The sequence below is a fragment of the Pogoniulus pusillus genome, chromosome 6 (genome assembly GCF_015220805.1).
Source record: "Pogoniulus pusillus isolate bPogPus1 chromosome 6, bPogPus1.pri, whole genome shotgun sequence".
Taxonomy (NCBI): domain Eukaryota; kingdom Metazoa; phylum Chordata; class Aves; order Piciformes; family Lybiidae; genus Pogoniulus; species Pogoniulus pusillus.
In genome coordinates this window covers 18,955,069-18,980,408 of record NC_087269.1, presented here as the reverse complement: position 1 = coordinate 18,980,408, position 25,340 = coordinate 18,955,069, and the positions used below count along the sequence as shown (strand labels likewise).

The 25,340-nt window shown below is 39.6% G+C and overlaps 1 protein-coding gene across 1 annotated transcript; it reads left to right on the top strand.

Annotated features, from left to right (window-relative positions):
• Positions 1–161: 161 nt before the first annotated feature.
• Positions 162–24,890, top strand: STAMBPL1 (STAM binding protein like 1). Its single transcript, XM_064144747.1, has 11 exons — positions 162–355; positions 11,871–12,062; positions 12,909–13,126; positions 14,558–14,633; positions 16,501–16,596; positions 17,949–18,303; positions 18,909–19,033; positions 19,850–19,987; positions 20,486–20,598; positions 22,914–23,013; positions 24,586–24,890. Exons 2-11 carry the CDS (start codon positions 11,982–11,984, stop codon positions 24,640–24,642), a joined length of 1,359 nt encoding a protein of 452 aa, XP_064000817.1. The 5' UTR covers positions 162–355; positions 11,871–11,981; the 3' UTR covers positions 24,643–24,890.
• The last annotated feature ends 450 nt before the right edge of the window (positions 24,891–25,340 follow it).

The following is a 25,340-nucleotide window of genomic DNA, read 5'->3' as shown; positions in this document are numbered from 1 at the left end:
ACAGCGGCAGACCCCACGGCGCACGCAGAGAGGGCTGGGGCCGGGGCCAGGGCCGCGGCCACGCCGCTCTCCCCGGCGTGCGCAGGCTCCTCCCTTCGCCCCGCACCGTAACCTGGGCCGGCTACGGCGGCGTAAGGCGCTCGGCTCGGCGCCGCCGGCACCTGCCTCTTGCCCCGCCCGCTCTCTTACGCGGGGCGCCCGGGGCACCGAATCCCGGCGGGGCGAGGCTGGGCGGTAGAGGGCCCAGGCCGCCCCCATCGCTCCTGCCCCTCCCGTGCCCGCGGCAGGGCGGACGTCTCTCGCTTTGACTCCAGGAGCACCGGCCGCTGGGCCCGTCACACGGATGCGAAATCCGGTAAGCAGCCGTTGCCGCCTTCGGTCCGGGGAGCGTGGGGCAGGGTGCTGGCGGGACGCTGCCTCGCCGCCTCCATCCCGCTGCTTTGTGCCAGTGGTCCCTGCGGGCAAAGGGAGGAGGGGCCCGCATCGTACTGTGCTATGCTGTGCGCTGCGCCGCCCCTTCTGGCGCCGTGGAGCGGCTGGAGCCGCGGCCGGTACGAGCTCCATCAGCTCCGTTGCCCTAGCGCGTGTCCCGGGAGCGCGATGGGTCCGGGCCGGTGTCAGGTGCCGCGGTCCCAGGAGGCCTGTCGGAAATCGCCTTCTTCCAGGCACGGCGGAATTTGACGTATGAGCTGCCCCAGGCAGGCTGCGCCTTGGTGCAAGGAGGAGAGAGGCAACGGCTCTTGGTGCGTGGGTGCAGCGTGGGCATTGGCTTGCCACTGGTGCGCGGGGAGGCGGAGAGCAGCGAGCCTGGGCCGGGTAAAGCTCCTGATTTCACTGCGTCTGCAAAAATGGGTGATTAAAGTATAGTGGAGAGCAGAGTTCAGAACGTTACGGTGTTTCAGAGAGGAGTCAAACGCTATTTTATCCTATGAAAGATTATCATTGTAACGGAGAGAGAGAAAAAATCCTTAAAAAAGGAGAAATGGCCTTTACTGGACATCTGTAACTCTCTCTTCAGCCTTTTCTGCTCATGCACCTTTTGTACCCACCTCATTCTGACATCTAAGGTGTCCCCTTGAAGTGCATGGAGGAACGTATTTCACTTCATTCACACAGGGGTGCACTGCCCTGTTTCAGAAAGGTGGCAAAAACTGTCCTCTGGGGGAATTCCTCTTGATTTGGAATTATTTCTGTGTAATATGCACATGGTTCTGAAGTTTCTGAGAAGTGGGAAGGGGAAAAAAAATCACCTTCTGCTGAGAATGGAAAGCAGTGAGATCATGAGGTCTTGGATAGACTGTAGTTCCCAGGAAGTTAATTCGTCAGGCAAAGACACTTCTATCTTAATTCAAGTGGGTTTTCTCCTTGTTACAGGCCGTAGTGGTTGACTGTCCAAAGCTGTAGTTACTATATATTTGATAAATTGCCATAGACCATCAAGTCCTAAGGATACAGACTCAAAACTTCATGAAATATTCCTAAGAAAATGGAGTCCAGGTTTGTTGTTGTGGGTATCGTTCCAGCAATATGTTGTGTTGCTCCGTGATAGCTATATTTTCTGACTTGCTAAATGCCTTTCTGCTTGGTATATTGTGTGTCTAGGGTCTAAGGGCCAATGTTGACATGTTCAGTGTTTTGTAGACCACAGGAGAGTGCAGGAAACGTTCCTCCCAAATCCTGTATAACTGTAGATGCAAATTTCATGGTTAACTTTTTAAAATGAATTTTAAATGGTTCTAAGTATGTGGGAGTTGTTTTTTGTAACACTGTATTTTTAAAAAGAGTTCAGAGTCCTGGTCAATTCTGTTTTATTGATACTGCTGTGGGCACACTGAAAAGGCATTTCTGGTGTGGTTTTCATTACATGTGTGAAGTATGCTCAAGGTCAGGCCTTTAAGCATTTCCTGGAAGTTAAATCACCAAAGCTAAGGAAGTATAGCTCAAGGTGAGAGGTGTCACGAATTTAGCAACTACTGAGACAGTGGCAAGGTGACATGCATGAAGACATTAAGCAAATGCTGTATAAAACATAAATATTTGGTCTTTGTGTGATGGAATTCTATGCGGAGTGGGATTTTTTTTTCCCTGACTCCTAAGATTTTACTTCTGTATCAAAGGTTACAGTTTCAGTTTTCGTGTTCCGAAATTTAGTTTGCTATGTGTTGGAAGTCTTTATGTAATTTTAATAAAGTGCTAATGTTTAGGTTGCCGTGCTGGAAAACATATTTTCTGGTCATAGTTTCCACTATAAATAGAAGTATCAGTCCATGAAAACACAATCTTGCTTGTGCAGCTGATGAATGATCCCTGTGTAGTGGCTTAGTACTGTTGTTGTATAGGCATCCCTTGTAAAGAAACACAGCATTTTCAGTCTTACATGGATGATGATACCTTATGGTAATGCTGTGAGTCAGGCATCTGCTCAGACACAACCTGTTGCCTACCACTTCCTGCTGGCAGCTGTAGATAACTCGCAGTCCATCACACAGCATTAGAGGAGCTGTGAGCTCACTACATAATCGATGTAGAAAGTCTCTTCCTCGTTTAGCATGTCTTAACCATTGTCAGAAAGCCTTCCAAGATGTCAGTCTCTCTCCATTGATATGGAAAGGAGCTTGGATAGCTTGCACAGATTGATCCGGACTCATCCTGAAGGCAAAAGCAAATAATTTGGAAATAGGCGCAAAGGTAGTCTGTGCATAGCTTCACTGGAACGAATAGCCTGTTGGCCTGCAAGTTTGTAAAGGGTTAGCCACAAATCACTGTGCTCTGCTTTGATGTTCTGGACAATTCATCTGACTTTCAGCAAGTATGGTAAGCTGACTGTATTACAGTCAGTGCTGCTATAAAACGTGTGTTTGCCATTGTGGATCTTAACATTTACAAAAGATAAATTAAGTACATTAATACATTTCTCTGAGGCATGCTGGTTTCTTCTTGTGGAGCCAAACATTCCTGTGTTTTTTTTCCCAACTGCTCACAGCATGAGACATCCTGAATCATCTAGGATAGGGCAAGAGGTCAAAGACTTCATTATTAAATTAACTAACTGTATTATCTTAATGTAATCATTGTACTGCAGAAGCATGCCAGATTAACTGGTAATTATTTGTTCTGATTGACCACACTCCATCCTGTCATAGTATTTATATATATATATAAAACATTTATAGTGATGGCACTGCCAGTGTTGTGTTTTACTTGCACTTTGCTTACTTAAACATCAGTGTACAGTAAAATAGTCAGAATAGTAGGACTAATAATTTGTTTTTTGTAGATTTGAGGTCACAAAGCAAGCTTCATTCTTTGCAGGCAATTTAGACTTCAGGTGAACTGTGAATTTGTATGTCAGAAATGTCAATTAAATTTAATTCACCATTTTTTCGTCACCTGCATTATGAACCACAAAAATGAAGACAAAAAATGACTTTGTTATTTGATGGGAACAGAAATTGGTTCTTTCAACCAGTAAATTCACCCAGTTAACAGATGTCCATCTCAGCAATTGTGAAGTCTGAAAGTGTTACGAAATTAAGTAGCAAATAATGTCAGAAAAATCCTTACCTTTTATAGGGAGAACAGGAAGGTTGTTAACCCTTCTATCCTGGTGGGACATTACCCCTAAGAGAAATAGGGCCACAGGCAGAAAAATCTGTGAAATCTGAGGATTTGCAAGGAATCATTCTTTATTTCTTGGAAATCTATGAAATGTTGCAGAGCTTTGTGCTGATTTTAGCCTCTCATTCGTTTCCCTTAGCAACGCAGCTTCTCGTCCTTGTGTTGGAAGTTAGTTTTATCAGTGACGTTATGTGTAGCAGGTGTATGTTTGTTTGTTTGTTTTCAGTATTTCAGCTGAATCATCAAAGAACAAATCATGCAGCAACAGGTATTGCTTTTATTTCTGTCCTATCGTGTCCTGACACACACATTTCTGTGGAAGATTGTTGTGGGTTTCCTAAACAAAGGCAATGACACTGTTTTCCTACACCATGTCTAGAACATCCTTTTAGTGGGTCACTGGAAAGATGTTGTTCAATCTTGCATAAGTCTGTTTCAGTGACTGCCTAAGAAGGTTTTTGCTTTTAATGCAAGACATTCGAACATTGGTGATACTTTATGCATTATGTTAAAAATACTTCTCTGCTGAAACTGAATGGTGTCACCAAAAGAGAGAAGGAGGGATCGTGTTTTGTTTTGACACAGAATAGCACAGGACAAAGAATTGTCAGCAGTTCACAGATGCCTGTTTCAATGTTCAGTGTTTCCAGTCTGTTTTTTAGCACATGCTCTTTAAAGTGGCCTAATATCTATGTAGACAGAGCATAATAAATCTGTCAACAAGACATCACCTATGTAATATAGCTCAAATGCATAGGGTTATGTTGTAGTAGTATGGGCATACTAAATCTCGACATTAAAATAGTCTGTATAAAAATGAATGAGAAAATAGGAGAAGGTCAGAGTGCATGTCTGTGCTCTGAAGCAATAGGAAAAGCCTGCAGGGTTTATATTTGTATTTTCCATAAGGAATAAGATGCAGTTTTTTGCATGGGTTATGTTGGATGTTATTTATCTGCATATTGTGGTGGTTTATCAGAGTCATAGCAGACACAGAAGCAATCTAACGTTATTGATGTAGTTTCTTAATTCAGTAGTGTTTGTATCTGTTCCAAGAGGAAAACTGCTCCTAGAAAAGAGCCAATCAGTGATATTCAAGCAGATGCATTAGCTACCTGCAATCATCCAAATATTTGCAGGAAAAAATTAAAAGCCTTTAATTGTTGTTCTAACTTTTTTAGCTGTGGGAAAACAAACCCTGTGCTGCATATATTTCTTTAGATGAAAAGAAAGCTCTCTTCTTTTTTATGTAAGATGCAGCACTGAGTGATGTAACCACATAGGCAAAACTTTCATTTGGTAGATGTGTGCAAGGAGAACCTGCATGTGATTTCTCCCTCTTCGAAGCAGGTGAGGATACTACTGTTTGCACACAACTGACTTGCATTTAGCAAAGGATAAAACTTAGTAAGAGATGAATCCCCTTGTATTTTAGTGAGCCCTCAGACACTAGAGAGGCTAGAGGCAGCTGGACCTTTCTCTTATAGACATGCCAGTTTAATATTTAATAGCATGACTATAGGCCCAACACCAGATGTGTGGACAGCCTGTCTGCTGTAGGTCTGGCTGCGTCGAAAAGCAGTACAGTGCACAAATAGTACAGTTTATTTACTTGCAGCGCACGCAGATTCTTTACGGTTGCTGGTGATAAGCACACTAAACGGCAGACTAGCTGTACAACTCTAAGATACAATTGTAATTACAGGAATAAAATCTCCTGGGAAGTAACTTGGGTGTCGCCGAGGTCACAGCTCTTACCCAAACAGCGTCCCTTCTGTAGGAGACAAAATGGACTAACTGTCCTTGCTGTTTGGTGTCCAAATTCTCGTCCCTACTAGAGATACAAAACTGGGGCAATATTTATACATCTTATCTACTGTTGTATAGAATGCAGAGGGTGTGACTGTGGTTGATCCATTGTTCCCTTATCAGTTCTCCATAAGCACTTAAGTGTTTTCACAGGTGATCAGTGAAGAAATAAGCCCTCAGGCCCACTCAGTGGAAGAATAGGTCTACCTATTCTGCTTTCCTCTCCAGTAACATTGCTGCACGGATCCTCCACCTAGTCCTTGTTTGTCCCTCAGTTAGTATGTGTTTATAATATTTTTTCCCCTACCATTGTTTTGTGCTTACAACACTGACAGAGTCTGCTGAGAGGCCTCCAGGCAGTGTGATGAGAGATGGGTAAAACTGTTCTTTCACAGCTGGTGAAAAAGGGGATATAACCTTGACCCATTTCTTGGAAAGGTGATTGTATAGCTCAGCAGCTGCCTCAGGGACCTAGTGAAGCTTGGCAGGAGGTCTTGACAACACTGTTTAAATGAAGCCATGGAGCTAAGGGGTAGTGCTTTATTGAGAAAGGCTTTTCTAGAGCAAACCTCCATTGCTCCTCTAGAGAAATGGAAGAGCTTCTCCACTGAAAGACATGGGGTTCTCAGCCAGGGGCTCCTTGCAGTGCTTCTTTTCATTCCAATACCGTTCTGTTGGTTTTGGTTGATGGAATTTTTTCCTTTCCACGAGAGAATGATCTTGTAATGACATTCAATGTTCCATTGTTTGTTGGGGTTTGTTTTGTTTGTTTGTTTTGGTTGTTTAGTGTCAAAGTTTTAGTTGGTTAGTGTGAATTTTGTTTGTTTTTCCCAGAAGAGATTACTTACTATACTAGCTGAATCACTTGCTGTAATGGTGAATGTTGTTTCAGAAAACATGTTGACAGACAAACGTGCTGTTTCTTTTTGGAGAGAACCAGCAGAAGGCAGTTTGCTGTTTAGACTAGTTTTTATCTCATTTTATAACAAAACCAACTGTGTGTATAAATTATTATGTGCTGTACCAATATGTGCTCTGGTGTTTCAAAAAGAGTGGAATGATTTAGGTGCATGTATCTCTCATCTATTTTTCACTAAACTCATTTGAAAACCCATTTCAAAGCACAGAAGTACAGGTATCTGCATCACGGGTAACTTGCTGGCACGAAACAGTCCTTTATCTTCATCTGTCAATCAGTGGATGCACCCTATTTCAAGTTTGCTGAGATAATTTAGTTCCATTATGTGCAATTAAAGGGTGGTTTATGCACTTGCTAATTAAGCTATTTTAATGAGAACTGACCCCTTTTATGGTTTTAGACATCTTTATTCTGGGATTATGCCATCGTCACACTTCTTGATACAGTAAAACAGAATCTTATGATTCTCATGACAATATTAAAGTAAGTTTTTTCCCCATACTGTGGGAGGAGTGCAGAACAGTACTTTCCACAGGACTTTGCAAAAAGTGGAACTATACCACATTTTAGCTCCTGTATTAGCAAATCTTTCTAGATACAGTGTAAGAGTCTTGATCCCAATGAAATGAAGTGAATTATTTTGATGGGAATCACATTTGGGCTTTACACTCCACCAAAATATTAAACAAACAACAACAAAAAAAGTACTAGCTCTAACATAATCCACTATTTAAAAAATGCAAAGAATAAATCACTGCTGGCGCCTCAACTCCCTGCAACTGATAACAGAACCTAAACTTTGAATGAAAGAAATGCTTTGGAAAATTTTGCCAATGATCTCCTTAGTGCAACATTTTCGTGAGACCAGTAGCCAAAATATTGACAAAGGTTGTTGACAATAGTGAAGCCAGCCTGGTACGACTAATTCCTTTGACATTTAAAAATATGTTGCAAAGTGGGAATTAATGATTAAACTAATACTGAAGTTGGGCAGTTTCTTGTTTGTGAAACTAAAAAAGGTCATTGAATTTAAAAATCTTCTGAAGAGGAAATAGCAGCCTTAAGATGATGATAAGGAGTTGAAATTCAGGCCTCATGCTAATCAGTCAGTTAGTTTCTGTGAGGTACGGGTACCGTGAGCTCTTCTTTGTGTCCTCTCCAGAAAGTTTGAGCATGAAATTGCTGTTGGGGTACTGCCAATCACTGTTTACATCATTTGGCAGATTTTGGTCCTGCTTGGCTTCTTTGTCTTTGCTGGTACAGTTATCTCACATAGTCAGGTTATATTGGTGAAAGACGTATCACACTACGCAGACATTTCAGAGCCTCTCATAGGAATGCACGACGACTGATATGATCTCTTTGTGCCCGGACTGTGATCTGGCTCCGTACAAGGTACTGCAAACAAACTGCAACTTGAATAGTTCCCACTGCACTTGAGCTAATAAGCCTTGCTGTGCAGCCATGTGTGCCACCTTTCATTATCACAAGGCACAGTTATGTAGCTTGCAGACTTAGCTGGGTCATGCACCTCAGGCTTTGAGCACAGGCAGAGGGCCTCTTGCTTGCCTGCATTCATCTGTCCTGACAACTGTTTGAAATGCACTTTGAGGGCATTGGCGAATTTGCAATGAGTTATATTATGCCTCTCAGAAAACAGTGAGAGGGCTTGATATGTCTTGATACGCTTACTCTGTCTTCATGTACTACTATTTGCATATAATTTTAAATTAAAATTGCTCTCTGTGCTTTCTGGTTCCCTGGTAGTTGATATCACACTTGTTAGCCTGAACAGAAAGAATGAGTTTCAATGCCGTTTGGAATGCTGATTTTTCTCACTCTGCTCTGTTTCCTGTGGCTGAAAGCCTTTGATTTAATAAAGATGAATTTTACAAAGGATTAATATGTAGTATATTAAGCTGGATCATACTGGAAAACAAGTGGTTTTGGAGGATGAAATGAGATTTGTTGAGGTATGCCATTACCAAGTTAATCAAGAATAGCTTCTTAACTGTTGAATGGTTGTTGAACTCTTATATTCTGATAATTACTTTCAAAACATTTATTAGAAATAGCTTGATTTGCATGCTAAATGTCCAGACATTTCTCCTTACTCAACTGTTATCAAAGTCCATCTAAGCTAGTTAGAGTGCCTGAAATTGTAAAGCAGAAAAAAATGCCTTTTTATTCTTAGAGTTTAGAGTATTTGCATTCTAATAGCCTAAGTAAGGCAGCTCCAGGCTAGCATTGCTGCTTACCCCTGTGGTGGTTGTTGGAGCATAGTTCACTATATTACATAAATATTTTGTATATTTGAATATAATTAGTTACAGCTACACAGAGGGAATTTCTCTTTGCTCTTGTAGAGTGAAATATGAATGTATTTCCAGAAGATGAAGGCTCACTTATTAGGACTGAGCAATTCTTACAGGCACTGCACAAGCTCTTAAGCTGCATTTTCAAAGCCAGCTCATCAATCTGGGACAGAACTGCCTTGAAAGCTGTTTTGCTGGCTTCATGTTTCTGCCTCCTCTCTTGCATTCTGAATTTGAGAAGGAAGTAATTAATTTTAAAATTCCATTTGATTTTAACTTGCCTTGAAGTCACTGGTGTCAACAAAGTCTAAGTACAAAGAAGTATGGTCAGGGTAGCTCTTTGGCAGCATCATGGCCTTCAACCAGCTGAAGGTGATTGTGAAGCTGAACCATGAGGAGCATTATGCACAGAGGCTTTCCAGAGAACTGGCAGACATGGTTATGGTGGTGTTTTTAGTGAAGCTTAACTTTCTGTATTTTAATCATTTATAATTCTGGCCAGTGTGTCCATATGTTAAGGATAATATATTGGAGTGCAGCTGTAGGCCAGCCTACATTATTATTATTATTAAACTGCCCCCTGTGGTAGCCAATATATTTGAGTATTTTTTGACATTTTTATAAAAGTCATACAAATTCATCCCAGTCTTTACAGTGTCTGTTTTTAATGTGCTCCTAAAGTCAAATTTAAAACCTTAGTTTCCTCTTTTATTTGCAGCAGTTATTTTGCTAAGGTTTTGCTCTGTGGCTTGACTTGTGGTCTCTGCAGAGCTTCTCTATCCTTTCAAAGCTCTGACACAATTTTGAGGAAGTATGAGTTTCTGCTCTTACCAGATGGCTCTTCTTTAAAATACCTAGCATTACACTTTGGGGTTTTCCTCCTCCTTATTTTTAATGCTCCTTTAGGTTTAAAAAAAAATAATTAATCACTCAAAATTATAACATTCATATTCTTAGAAGCAACCAAGATCGGAAGTGTTTGATGTCTTCTTGTGTCAGTTCTAAAGAGATTTTGCCTTGGGCATACCGTAAACTTCTTTAACAGAGACCTCTTTGCATATACTGACTCTTCAATAAAACAAACAAAATATCAATTAGTGCCTTTTTTTTGTTTCCAGCTAGCTGCACTACTATTTTTCACTTGCCTGCCGGCTAGGCTGAAAAGTAATCACAGTACGGTAATAGCTGAAAGAAGCATATGATCCCTATCCCATGTCCTCCATAGGGAAGCATTCAAAAGCATTCTCTTAAGTCGATTTCCTCACTAGATTTTAAAGTAAGTTTGTGAGGGAAAAATGCTTGAAGGGCAATTCTCTTACTCAAAAGCTGATAATTGAAGTAGAGAATCAGACAGAGATGTTTCTGCACCCTTTACTTTTGAACAATTTATTTTTTTTGGTGAATGGAATGACTAGAATATTTTGTGATTTGTTGTGCTTGGATGCATACTTTTGACTAAAACCAAGCTTCATCAATCAGCCAGTTGCTTCTAGGGGAAATGAAATAAATAAATAAATCCACAAATGATAGATGAATGAATAGATGGTACAAAAATATATACATTTTAGCTCTCAGATATTTTTTAATTTTTATCTCTGAGGGTTTTTTCCAGCCTAAAATCTGAGCTGCAAGGGCAGAAGACTAAAATGAGCTCTTTGCTGGCCAAGCTTTTAGCTCTACCCTTTCACAGTCTACTGCATCTACTATGGTCCAGCTGAAGAAAGGTTTTGGGTGGAACTAGCTGTAAGGCAGTGTGTTTCTTAGTGCAGGCTAAAGGAAAAATATTTAATAACTGTAGTCTCAATGGGATCTTTCTGTAGTCTGTAAATAAGCAGTGAATAGACTGTGCTGCCAAACTGATCCCTGTGTATGTAAAATTAAATTGTTCAGAGAACTATTTCCAGTAGCACTGCAACTACACTACTGATGGGTTTACCCCCTCATCCTCCCACTCCCCCTGCCTCTCCCCCAATTTTGCAAGCATTTTGAAAAACTTCATTTAAAAAAAAAAAAAGATTCTTGAAATTGAATTCTCAGACCTGCAGCATACCTGATGACTAGAATAAAAATCTTGAAAATGCAAAACAAAGGTATAAACTCCAGCAAGAATATATTATTGAAACTGGGAGGTTGTACTGGAACAAGATTGATTTAATAAGCTGGAATGAGTATACCAGTAAGGGCTTTTAAAAGTGAAATAGGAAGATTCTGATTATTTTAAAGAAAGTATGTCACTTAATTTAGTAGTTCCTGTAATAGTTACACTAATGGTTGAAATTAAAGACAGATGTAACAGTGTTTGGTTTAGGAAAAAATGAGGAAGACTGAAATACAGAAATCAGTACATGAGAAATGCAGCCAGGTAAAAACGCATTAGGGAGGTTTTTCTCTGACCCAGAGTCCTCTTGCCTCTAGAGAGAAAAGTGCTAAGAAAATCTTTGCTGAACCCATTCTTTGTACTGTTACAAAAGCATAGAGCATATTTATTGCAATATATGAAATTCCTTTGACATTCAGAATTAAATCTGTTTAGATTGAATGTACAGAAGTGAAAAACCACATTGGTAGCTTCTTCCAGTGCAATTTAAATAATTAATTTCCCTTTCAGGGGTTGTTTGGGGGTTTTTCACTGATGGGCACAGCATGTCTAAATATTGGTCTTTTTCAGAGCTGTGCAAGGAGCAATTACTGTCAGCTGATACATTGAGTTTCTTGTATTTTGGCTGCTGTAGAAACCAGCAAGTTGTGCAGGTGGAACACATGGTGCTTGAAATATTTTCTCTGCTTTAAATCAGTAGTATGAGTTTGTGTGCTGTTTTATTTTTAACTACAGGCTTAGCAGGAAAAAAGATACCAGATTCACACTGTTTATAAATCTGTTTGTCAAAACATATGCTCAAGGAAATAATGATCCTGTGATTAGTCTTTGACCTTTGAGTGCCTGAGTTTGGGTTTTTGAAGTTCTAGTAAAAATAATTTGTTATATTCTGTTCTAATTCACTGTAATAACATTAGAACAGGTCAGCTAATCCCCAACTGTTATGTCAAACCCCATGCATACCCATTTTAAATTCTGGATGCTTGATGAATTTTAGATGATTAAATAAATAAGTACTGAGAAACCAAAGTAATAAGTGGGTGCAGGCACATGAATTTACATCCCATTTGAATGTATTTCTAACCTGAATGACTTGTCACACATTTTCCAGCACATGACCACAGTCAACGTATCTATGTTCAAGTTTCCCTTGGGCTAATAAGCCCTGAGACACCTGCCTGCAAATAGCGAGCACTGGATTGATACTGCACTGTGCAGTCCAATGGAGACTTTGGAGGAAAAGAGTGATCTTGGTTTGCAGACAGACAACAGTATGGAACAACCATTCACTGTCAACTCTTTGGTATGTCTGAGAAAGAAATGTTTTACTGGCTGAGCACTCTCTCATTCAGATAGCGAACAATTCAAGAAAGATCTGCAGCAGTTTTGGTCATCTGCTACAAGGGTCTTCTGCTGCATGCTGCCAGTTCCTCTCACCTTCTCCCTGATTAATTTGTTGGAATTAATTTTATTTCTACATATGTAGTTTATGGACTTTAACTTGTTACAGTGATCAGGTTTTTAACAAGTTGAAGGTTTTGAATAAGGATAATGAGTAAGAATTTTCATCAGAGGAAGCAACTTGAGATAGCCAATTGTTTAGCAACTTAACAGGAAGGTAATGATTATAACAAGCAGCTACACTGCTTCGTCAGTTCTAGATTCTTGGGTTTCAGCTGCCTTGTTTGAAACTGCAAATGAACATTTGAAGTCAACTGTTGACTGACCAGCAGTACTATTGCTCTTTGTTAGTTGAACTACACCCAGCAGTCATACCTCATAATGTAATAGAAGTCTGAGTACTCAGGCCCACCATCAAACTATTTCCATAAATTAAAGGAGAACTTCATAGAATTTCATGTGTGGATGATTCTACAGATTAAAATTTTTGTGTTTCTTTTCATCATTTCAACAGATGTTTACCTAACTTTATCTTGATTTTTATAGTTTTGGGGAGGGCATAAGATCTCTTTTATTTGTAATTGCAATCACAGTTTGTTCACAATTGGGAAACGTGGTTCAGCTGGGGCTAGCAGTGGGCAAAATAGTGCAATTCAGGGAAAAAAACTGAGTTTCTGGAACCAGATGACCTACTGACATGGAAACTTAATATCTGGTTTTCTTTACTAATCTCTCTGTTCTTTTATAGAGAAAGCTAGTAGCTATTCCTGACCATACAGACATGTCTGTGACCCCAGAAGAGAGAGTTCGTGCCTTAAGCAAACTGGGCAGCAGTATCACAATCAATGAAGATATCACTCCACGTCGTTACTTCAGATCTGGAATAGAAATGGAGCGAATGGCATCAGTGTATATGGAGGAGGGAAACCTGGAGAATGCTTTTGTGATTTATAATAAATTGATAACGTAAGAAACCATTTGTGGTTATTACAGCATATAATTCTGAGTAAACTGAGACAAAGACTTGCAGTGAAACGAAGAAAAATGGCGTGTTCTTGCAGAATAGCAAGAAAAGACTGGATAAGGCACTCGGTGCCATGGTCTAGTTGACTGGATAGGGCTGGGTGATAGGTTGGACTGGATGATCTTGGAGGTCTCTTCCAACCTGGTTGATTCTGTGATTCTCTGGAGATCTTTGTTCTAAGCACAGGCTTTCTTAGTTTCATCTCAACTGTTAATATGGTAATCCTATCCATCTATTAACTGACAGATGTGAACTAACTTACTATGCAGAGGTTTCTTTTTCTCTGCTAAGCTACACTATGAGCATTGCTTCCACAGATTATTCTGTATCTGTGTGTTAGCTAAATACAGCACATGGCTTAAAAAGCAATGCTTAGATAAAATTTCTGAGCCTTTTATTATTTAGTGCCTGTGAGCTTCTACTGATCTTTTGCCTCTTAGTAATTTTCCTTTACAAAGCAAGTAAGTGTAAGTTACTGATTCTCACAGGAGTAAATGCAAAATCTACAGTCTATATTTATTGTATGATTAATCCCCTCACTCAAACTGGGCAGCCTTCATTGCAGCTCTCAAAAGAGCCAGCTGAAAAAATATACCAATGGCAGATTTAAACTTTTTAAGTACCTAGTTTTGCTGCAGGATTGATTGTCTTGTTTTGTTTTTTTTACTTCTGATAGGATTGGTTTTGTGGTTTGTTTTTTTTTATTATGTATGTTTTACAATTTTTATAATAGGAGATCTCCTTCCTCTTCCCTTATTTTCCTTGTACTCTAAAAATTAGACCAAATCTTCCTTATTTTACTTAATTTTGAATGTATGTTTCTCTATAAAAAGAAGGTCTGGATGTGAACATTGTGCAAATTGCTGAGAGAATGGCAGCAGCTGTGTGCCACTGTAATTTAGATGTCTGGGTACATTAATAATACTGCAGTTAGCTCTGCAGCTTGATATAGTAAAAATAACTGCTTTAATGGTAGTCAGTTCTGTATTATGGACAGCATTCAGATTCAGCATTTTGTCCATGGACAGATACAGATATTAGAAGAAGTATTTTATTAAGACTGGGTAGGGTAGAGAGTGCTACTCTAGCCATTTACTGCTTCTAGTTACTCCTTCTTTTTTAACCCAACCCACTACTAATAAAAACTAAAACATATTCAGAGGTAGAAAATGATATATTATTACCCTATGTGTCCTGTACAAGTCTATACAAGAATTAAAGTGTTAGTTTAAACAAATGTGTAGAAACCTGCTCCAAGTCATCTGGAATTCAGTGTTTAACAGTTATGTGAAACTGATTTTTCTGCAACATAAAGGCTACTGTGGTTATCAGTCTGGCTCCTGAGGTGAACACACACATGTTTAATTTTCTAGGTTGTTTGTAGAAAAGCTGCCCAATCATCGAGACTATCACCAATGTGCAGTACCAGAGAAGCAAGTTATTATTAAGGTAGGATGATGGATGGTTTCCTTTAAAAAATATTTCTCTCAAAATCTGCCCATCCTTTCTCAGCAGTTGTATTTTTTTTTTCCCCAAGTGCACACATAGCCCACAGCAGCCACTATGGCTTGAATTTCTAATACCTTTCTCCACAAGTCATTCATGGGTTGTTTTTTTTTTGGCTCAATTGCTTCATCATTGGTAGAAATTATTGTTTTAGAAGGTAAACAACAGTGATCTCTAGATGCTTGAACATGTCCAGAGAAGGGCCATGAGTGTGATCAGGCTGTAGCATCTCTCCTATGAAGACAGACTGAGAGAGTTGGGGCTGCTCAGTCTGGAGAAGAGAAGACTCTGAGGAGACCTTATTGTGGCCTTCCAGTATCTGAAGGGGGCTACAAGAAAGCTGGGGAGGAAATTTCTAGCATGTCAGGTAGTGATAGGACTGGGGGGAATGGAGCAAAACTAGAAGTGGGTAGATTCAGGTTGGATGTTAGGAAAAAGTTCTTCATCATGAGGGTGTTGAGACGCTGGAACAGGTTGCCCAGGGAGATGGTGGAAGCCCCATTTCTGGTGGTCATTAAGGCCAGATTGATTGGGACTCTGATCTAGCAATCTGATCTAGTGTGAAGTGTCTCTGCCCATGGCAGGGGGATTGGAACTAGGTGATCCTTGAGGTCCCTTCCAGTCCTGACAATTCTATGGTTCTATGGCTGAGTAAATTAGTAGATTGAACTCAAGTACATCTGCTTCTGAATGCTTGCATATTAAAAATACAGTAATTTAAGAGTACTCGGAGTTGGATTCAGGTCCCAGTCATGTGAGTGGATAGTGGTCTGAACTGGCACTTGCAAACAAAGAGCGAAGTGGCATTACTGGCCTGCAGTATTTATTTACTCAGCTTTTTTTTTTTTTATTTCTTATCAAATATATATTTACTTCATTTTTTGTCAGTTATTTTTCTGCCATTTGTATGCAAAATAGCTTTACTTTTTTTTTTTTTGTGAAACAAACATTTCAAATGCAGCATTATATTGAGCTTAAATCACCTGCTATTGCCCAGTGAGAATTATTAGAAAATAAGTGAAGCAAGTGTTTCTTGCTTCATGATGCCATATTGTCATGCTTTCCTTATTGCTCAAGCTGAATAATGTTATATTCAAAGCCAAAATGCTTCATGCAGAATATGTGACAGTGCCCTACAATCTAGGAAAACATGTCTGTTGACAAAGGGCATCTAACATTATGCACCCTCCTGTTGTGCTTGGTAGGATTAGACATATTGTCTCTATCCATCCCTTGCCTTCAGCCTCTGAATTATTTGTAGTAGCTTCTGCATCAAAAGATTACATTGGGCATTGGTTTTGGATTTTTGTCTGCCAGGGCTATCACAAGAATGCCATGGCTGTAGCTGTATCTGCAAATAAATTCTTTAATATGTTTTTCCCACCTAGAAATGTGCATATTCGGTGCCTGTCCAGGGCATCACAAAGAAAAATGTGCTGGTCCTACCTGAAGCACTGAAAGTTGGACTTAGTTTGTTTTAAATAAATTACACATACAGCAAAAATACTAAACAAAACTGAGGAAGCAGAGTGCTAGAAAAAGGACAGATTTTTCCTTGAGATAAGTAGTAGTCACATTACAGTTTTCACCTATAAAACATAATATAGCTTTATTGAAATCAGTGTGCTATAGAAATTTCTGAAGCTGATGATTTAGTGCATATTCCTTTCTTTCCTGGGAGAAAAGCAGTATTTATTTTTCATTAATTTTGTAATTTTTGAAGTCCATGTTATAGCTGAGTTTGTTTTCCAGGTGGTTCTTTTAAAAAGTGAAAAATAAACCTATCTTATCTTTTTCCCTCATCCCAAAGAAATTGAAGGAGGTTGCATTTCCAAGGACAGACGAATTGAAGAGAGATCTTTTAAAAAAATATAACTTAGAATATCAAGAATACATACAAAACAAAGTAAGTTTTATATGTTATTAGATCTTCAGTATGTGGTTTTTTTTCTGTCATATAAACATTAAAAATTAAGCAGTAAAATGACAGTTCTGAGAGTTCTGTAAGAACTTAACCATGTCACAGGCTGCTCAAAATGACTTTTCTCAGAATCTAATCAGTTGGGCATTTTAAATAAGCAATGCAAGTGTGAGTTTAGAAATAAATGTGTTGTGATAGTTACATAATAACAGTCTATGAATATCTGAATAGTCTTGGGTACACTGTGATTTTGTTCTATAAAGAGGATGCTGTTCAGAGACATGAATATGTGTACAAAATCTCTTGGCTCCAAATGTGCTCAAGTCTGAACTGATCCTCTTTGAGGCATTAATTAACTGTAAATATTTGCATCTTGTGCCGAAATCACTAAAAAAAAGGCTCTGTAGTTTTAAAAACTTGCCTTGGAAAGAACATCTGGGAGAAAAGCATCTTTTTATTTCTTCCTCTTAAAATTGACCTTGGAAATTACAGAAGGAACAATGAAAACAAACAATCAAAACCTACAACAACAAAAAAAACCCCCACCAAAAACAAAAACTCCCCACACCTCATATCCCTGTCAACAACTGATTTGAGGCTTGATTTCCTGATCTATTTTGTTCATGATATAGAATAAATTAATTTGCTCTGTTTGAAGATGGTCAATCCTCTTCTTTACCAGGAGGTAGGAAGGGCTGTTGAAACCTAAAGCTTCCCTTGCAGTTCATGAAACAACAGGTGGCTTGGGGACAAGAGGGCACAGACCAGAGTGAAGGAGGCACTTGATGCATCAGAGTCTAGGGAGGCTGTACACAAAAGCCAGGTTAAACAATCCAGGGCAAGATGAGGAAAGCAGGTAGGAGACATTCAACCAACCTATCAAAACAGCAGCAGCAAAACCATATAACATGAATTCTGAAGTCTACCTAGAAAAATCTTGTGCTTATGGGTCTCTTGTTGCATTGAAAATTGTAAGGCCTTATACTTCTGTCTAGCCTCTTTACCATCACTGTTCTTAGAAGTCTTTTTTCTAATGAACTTATTATAATGGATAAATGAGGCAAGTGCTATCACTGCTGAAGGTAAAACACAAAGCATCACGGGTATGCAGATTGGAAGCTTTGTGCTGGGAATTCCCTACTTACTGTATCTCTTTCCATGTTATGCTACCTTTGGGGATATAGTTGTATTTGCTAGTTCAGAAAATAGTTTCCAAACCATAATTTTTATTAACAGGATTCCTTTGGTTTATTGAACAGTTAGATTGCTTCTTTCCCTTCATTTTTTGTTGCCTTTTTTAGTGTTCTGAGAATGTCACTATTTTGCATATGTTTCAGAACAAATGTAAAACTGAATTTCTGAAGAAGCTAGAGCATCAAAAGCTAATAGAGGCAGAGAAGAAACGAATTGCACATATGCGGCAGCAGCAGCTCGAATCAGAGCAGTTTCAATTCTTTGAGGATCAGCTTAAGAAGCAAGAACTAGCTCGAGATCAGAAAACCAAAGAGAGCATGGTTATGTCTGAACAGATAGATGGAAGTATGCTATCCTGTATTTCTGTACCAGAGAACAATTCCTTATCTACTGCACTCCTTGAGAAAACAGAGAGGAGTGGCACATCTGGCTGCACTGGACATTCATCTCCAGTAAACCGAGTCTTAAAGCCAGCAGCTACTTTAAGTGCTGTTCAGAGTAAGTGCAGAGGGTTTTTTTTAATTTTCTTTTTTGTTGTTGTTTTTTTCATCTACCTCTTTGCTGCTTAAGCAGTCCACATATTGCATATGCATGTGTATTTATTCACTGTAAATGTCCACAGTGAAATAAGCATGAACAGGTTTGTGTCTACATGGTAGCCTCACAAAGTTTCTTCATTTTAAGAGGGGAGCCTAGTTGCACAGTTCCACATTTTCCACTTGAGTACCAATAGGTGGATCTAGAGACTGAGCCTTGGTGGTCCTATCTGAATCTTGCCATGGCCTTCAAGGTAATAGTGGCAGAAGCTGCAGTCATTCACTCTGGAAATTCATGGCCTGGGAGATGGTGTCAGCTCACTGTTATCACAGGGGCAGGGTAGTGAGCATATTTTACAGGCTGGCAACCTCAGTTGAGGGTGCAGTGCTTGCTCGTGCTGTAGATTTATTCTCATTTGAAATCTGTGATGTGGTAAGTATAATTCTTTCACTCTTCATAATTTTCTGCAACTGTATATATGTCCTTATTTTAGGGAACTTCACTGTACAAGCTGAAAATGGCTTTTTATCTCTTCTTCTGTTTGTTTGTTGTTTTTTTTCCATTAGCTCAATTGGCTGAAGCTCTCAGAGGCGTCATTTTGCCCAGGGATCTCTGTCGCAAATTTCTGTTACTAGCAGAGGCAAATACTATAAGAGGAATAGAGACATGTGGAATTCTCTGTGGAAAACTGGTAAAGTTTAACCCTCACATTTGTATGAAGAAGACTAATTTGATAATTGTTGCATTTTCCTGTAAAGTATCAATTTCAGAGCAAGTGCAGATTTAAATTATAAGTCTTTTATGTAATTAACTTACTATTAAAACCTGAGTGGTCACTTCAGCAATGTGGACTTGCCTTACTGGGGAAACATCTGATCAAAGTATACTGCTGTCTTTATTAAATGTAGCAGTTTTTTCAGCATGCTGTACAACACAGGCTTTTTCGAGTACATTCTCTGGCATTCATGTAAGGTGAGTGAGATTTAGCTACAGAGCAATGAACTATAAAGACTGCTAGAATCTACTGGAGTCATCAAATTCATGACAGCACAACAAAAAAGAAGAAGAAAATCCCTGCATGGAGCTGTAGAACATCTGATTTTCAGGCTGAGTTTTTTTGGATGGTTGGTTTTTTTTGTCCTTTGATCTAGATAACGGTGTCCTTTCAAGGGCAGGCAAAGATGTCATGGCTGATGCTGGCATACAAAGATTTTTTAAGATGATGTTCAAGTGAATTTAAATTGCATAAAGAAAAGAATTGCAAGAGTAGGTTTGTTCCAAGTTTCACAGAAAATTATTAGAATATTCTCCACCTCTTTTTCCATGTTTTAAATGGTTTTAAAGGACATCATTTTCACAGTGAGAGTCACTGAATACAGCAACCTCATGTTGTTACTAATACTAATCTGTATGTTTTCAGTGTAAGTCAATATAGCAACACTGGAACCAGCAGACATTTCATTCATTGGTTCATTTGTTCCACTCTAAGTCAATGTTTGTTTTGCAGACACATAATGAATTTACTATTACCCACGTAATAGTGCCAAAGCAAACTGCAGGACCAGACTACTGTGACATGGAGAATGTGGAAGAATTATTTGGTATTCAAGATCAGTATAGTCTCCTCACTTTGGGGTGGATCCATGTATGTATGATTCGTAGCTACTGACTTCCCTGTGTCAGATCTTCATACTATGTGAAAAATAAACCTTGAAATAAGAAAAAGAAATAACTGGAATAATCAAAAATAATTTGCTCAGTTCTAACTGTGGTGATGTAAATGTGCACTAAGGTTCTCTACGTATGAGTATTTCTAAATGCAGTTGAGGCATTCTCTTGACATTTCATTGCTCATAGGGATTTTTTGGGCAATCAAGTTATTTCCCTGTGTCTTGTGCTTCTTCATACCCTCATGATCAGAAAACTTGCTTGTACCATCTGGTTGTGAATGTGCATCCATAAAAGTTGTACGGAAAAGCCACCCTAACAATGTAGAAACTAGAACGTAATAGGAACTTAAGAAACAAACCTGGGGAAGTTGACACTTTCACTTGTTACAAATTGTTGTTCTTTCTTGAATGTATGTCAACCTTGATTTGTAAGAAATATTTCACAATGTTGAGTTTTCCTTTTCTTTTTGTAGACACATCCAACACAAACCGCATTCTTATCCAGTGTTGATCTTCATACTCATTGTTCTTATCAGCTAATGTTGCCAGAGGCCATTGCAATTGTCTGTTCACCAAAGCATAATGAGTGAGTTCTGATTTTTCTAAATAATGTTTACATACTTCCCCCTCCTCCTTACCATAAAACTTGATCATATGCAAACAGCACGGGTCAGCTGGGACATAAGGAGGGAATACTGTACTGTGAGATTTTCTGTAAGATGTTTAGACTTGCATTCCAGCCAGTCTCTGTGCATGGTACTTTTTCTGGCTTCTCTCTCCTTCCTCCCTACACAAGACTTTAAATTTGATCAAATTTATACTTTGTTCAGTTGAGTAATGACAGGAACTCTTCTTCTGCAGATGTCGTTGTCAGTGCTCTACCACAGACCTATTTTCATTGCAGCTGATGAAGCAAATGGAGGGATTGATATATTTTTCTAGGTTGACATGTAAATTGCAGTTTAGGGAGTGGAGGGATAATAGAACTTTTCTTTTTATAATAAGGCCCAATGTTTGTACTTCATAAAATGCAAACAATATGTCTCGATGGGTGGGCAGAGGCCAATGGGATGAGATTTAATAAGGCCACGTGCAGGGTTCTGCACTTTGGCCACAACAACCCCAAGCAGCACTACAGGTTGGGGACAGAGTGGCTGGAGAACAGCCAGGAAGAAAGGGACCTGGGAGTACTGGTAGATAGTGGGCTGGAGGTGAGCCAGCAGTGTGCCCAGGTGGCCAAGAGAGCCAATGGCATCCTGGCCTGGATCAGGAACAGTGTGGCCAGTAGGACGAGGGAGGTTATTCTTCCCCTGTACTCAACACTGGTCAGGCCACACCTTGAGTAGTACTGTGTCAGTTCTGGGCCCCTCAATTCCAGAGAGATGTTGAGGTGCTGGAACATGTCCAGAGAAGGGCAACAAAGCTGGTGAGGGGCCTGGAACACAAACCCTATGAGGAGAGGCTGAGAGAGCTGGGGTTGTTTAGCCTGCAGGAGGCTCAGGGCTGACCTCACTGCTGTCTACAACTACCTGAAGGGAGGATGTAGCCAGGTGGGGGTTGGTCTCTTCTCCCAGGCAACCAGCAACAGAACAAGGGGACACAGTCTCAAGTTGTGCTGGAGGAAGTATAGGCTGGATGTTAGGAGGAAGTTCTTCCCAGAGAGAGTGATTTCCCATTGGAATGGGCTGCCCAGGGAGGTGGTGGAGGCACCGTCCCTGGAGGTGTTCAAGAAAAGACTGGCTGAGGCATTTAGTGCCATGGTCTAGATGACCAGGTAGGGCTGGGTGCTAGGTTGGACTGGATAATCTTGGAGGTCTCTTCCAACCTGGTTGATTCTGTGATTCTAAGTATTAATGTGAAGGTTTATAATGGAACAAGTTGCCCAGTAAAGATGTGAAGTCTACATCTTTGAAGATACTAAAAACCTGACCCATGGTCCCAGTCAATGTGTTCAAAGTGATTTCTGCTGAAGCAGGGCAGGGGTTAGACAAGATAATCTTCAGAGTTTCCTTCCAGCCTCTCACCAATTTTGTGATTCTGTTTTGATGTGCTGGGCATTTCGAAGCTAACTCCATTGTTTAGACTCTCTTTCTTCCTGGCCTTCTGCCTCTCTTGACATAGATGACTTCTGTGAATCCCATTCTGGTTGCCTAGCTTCCTTTATGGACTCTTCAGGTAGCAGAACTGTAAATACAAAATGAATGACGAGCGCACAAGCAGTAGGCTTTGTAAACTAGAGCACATCTAGAAACCTCCTTCAAATCTCTGATCTTCTGAACTGCATTCATGGTTTATGCTGATACCCTGTAACCACCTCTAACCTCTTAGTTCTATCTGTAACATGTATTAATCAGATGATGCTGCCCTGTCCTTTATTAGGTATTAATGTTCTTTATAGAAAGGTGGTGTTTCTAATATTTTGTCCAGTACTTGGTGTTAGAACAGACATGTGCAGCAGTGCATTTTCTTGTGATTTCTGTTACTCTAGTGCCTAAAAAGGGAGTATGTGTACTCTCGGTGACCATGTACACAGCTAGGTTTAAGGCAGTTCACATAAGTTGCCCCTCTAGAGTTCAGTGAGTGAAATACAATTTGTAACACCCAAGTTTCTGGGTTGTACCTACTCCTACCCTTAATAGGCTAACCTGCATATTGGGAAAAGCACTACTACCATGATTTTTTTTTTCAACCTCCTTTTCCTCATCATCTCTTCCTTTATAGAAATAGAACTCCCTTTGGTTTCAAATACCTGTAAGAATCCAACTCAACCTTGTCTCCTGTGCATAAGAGTTCACTGATTACCATTCTGTAGTCCTGTTAAGCTAAGCAATTTGTGTGTGAAATCTTGGACATGTATTATGGGAAGAGTATGTAACAGAAGTTTCATTTTTTGCTTTCCAGCACTGGCATCTTCAGACTTACTAGTGCTGGCATGCTAGAAGTTTCTGCTTGTAAAAAGAAGGGATTCCATCCACATACAAAGGACCCTAGGTTATTTAATGTAAGTATATAATCCAGCATGGGTTTGCTTATTCAGATTCTTGCCCATGGTTCTGCTGGAAGAATTAGATTTCAGATTAGATTTCTTTATCATTCTTAATCTGTGCTTCAGATTAAATTTCTTTATCATTTCCCCCCCATTTTAATAATGCATTTTGCTTACCAAGGTAGACACCTGCAGTCTACTTAAGCAGTCAATAGCATGAGTACTCATGACATGACTATTACACTACTGTTCAGTGGCTAACCAGAGGCAGTTACCTGTTTTCAGTAGAAGCAAAAGCTGCTGTTTTAATAGGGAGCTATACTTGAGCTCTTCACTTTCCAAACAAGGAATTTGGATTATCTCCCCAACTGTAGTGTCTCCAAGAGAACACACCAGTTACTAAAGAAGTGCAGCTATGAGTAGATTAGGCCTCATTTCCTTCATTGCCTATATTTTTTCCCCAGGCTTTTCATAAGCCTTTCTCAGTAACCTATCTTTTGATGTTTTAATAGCATAACGTGGCTGAAGAATCAGATTTATCAGAAGTGTCACTGCTGTCTCTAAGACAATGATTTTTGTCTTTTAATTATTTTTTTTTAATGGCACTCACTTCAAGTACAGAGCGCCTCAAATAGCTCAAAGTAAAATGACTGAATGCAGAGAAGTAACGATGTGAGACATTGGAAATTACTTGTTACTCAATGTCAGTATTACTCAATAGGAGGAGAGGTTGGGGTTGTTTTGTTTTGTTCTGTTCTTTTGTCATGGACTAGAGGGATAATGAGAAGGTAGTCCAACTGTGAAGAAGCTTAAAACTTTTTTTCCAGGTGATGAACTCTTTTCAGTGGTCCTTTACAGACTTTTTTTCAGTGACATTACTGGCCATGAGCTCATTTATAATCATTAGATATGCTGCTGGTATCACACACCAAACACAAGTACCTTTTCAAGTATAATCCCCAAAACACATTGATCTTCCATCAAAACCACTAAGATCACAGCCTCATTTGCTGGAGAAAAAAATATCAGGGGTGATAATACAGGAAGCTTTATTAAACTTGACTAAAGTAATCCTAATCTGCATCTATTCTCAGGTAAAAGCTTTTCCCCAACTCCAGCACAAGTTGTTATGTATGCACAGTCACGAGTATGGTTTTAAAAATCCGTCATGTGGCCAGACACAGCTGCAGCCACTGCAGATAGAGAACAGAGTTCATGCTTTCCTTGCTGTTGTTGCCCATGCAGCTAGCTCTTCTAATGCAGCACACAACACCTTCCCTTCTCTTTTCAGGTGTCTTATGCTGTGATACATAAAGGATATCACAGAACTAGGAGCTGTTTCACAGGCTAAGCACTAAAGAATATCCTCTCTAGAAATGTATTTCTGATCAGATGTTGTAGTCCTTGCTTTATTCAGCGTTATATACCTGAGTCAGGTTTGCCTGTGAGTAAGGCACAGTAGAGAATACAGTCAAAGTTGTATAGATGGGCATAGTATGAAACAGGCTCAGAAAATTAAAAGGAAACTCTCATTTGCTATTTTACTCAAACTGGTTTCTCTGAGTAATGGGTTGACTTCTTCTGCAGCCATGTACCCATGTGGTCGGGAGAGACATAAAGATAATTGTGCTGGACCTGAGGTGATACGGATGGATGATGTTACTCTACAAATAGCCAAAACAGAAAAATGGATTCCTGGTTTTACTACATTTTCAGAAATTACTTTTATATTTATACATTTTAAATTGAATGGTTTGATATTTATTGCTCTAGCCTGTTTTGGAGTTACTTTGATGCTCTGTCAAGATGGAGTTCAGTGGCATAACCTCTGAATCTATAAACAAATCTCACCTATAAAACACAACAATAAAATGTTAATTGCTTTCTGAAAATTGGCTTCTTGTGACTTCTGTCAGTGTACATCTCTTTACTGCTACAGTGAATGGACATTATAGGGAGTAGATTTTTTTTTTTCCACAGAATCACAGAACTTTAGAGGTTGGAGGGACCTCCAGAGATCATGGAGTCCAACCTCCCTGCCAAGGCAGGTTCCCCTAAGGTAGTTCGCACAGGCAGATTTTGAAAGTCTCCACAGAAGGAGACTCCACAACTTCTCTAGGCAGCCTGTTTCCAGTGCTTTGTCACCCTCACTGTAAAGAAGTTTCTCCTCACGTTGACGTGAAACCTTCTGTGTTCCAATTGTAGCCATTGCTCCTTGTCCTATTGCTACTGACAACAAAAAGAAATTAGCCCTATCCACTTGACACCCACCCCTCAGATATTTGTATACATTGATCAGATCTCCTCTTAGTCTTCTCCAGACTAAACAGCCCCAGGTTTCT

Bases quoted from the DNA above. Each gene is read 5' to 3' on its own strand.
- STAMBPL1 (XM_064144747.1), top strand. From the start codon at position 11,982: ATGGAGACTTTGGAGGAAAAGAGTGATCTTGGTTTGCAGACAGACAAC. The intron at 13,127-14,557 runs GTAAGAAACCAT...TTAATTTTCTAG, and splicing joins ATTTATAATAAATTGATAAC to GTTGTTTGTAGAAAAGCTGC. The intron at 19,034-19,849 runs GTAAAGTTTAAC...TTTGTTTTGCAG, and splicing joins GAATTCTCTGTGGAAAACTG to ACACATAATGAATTTACTAT.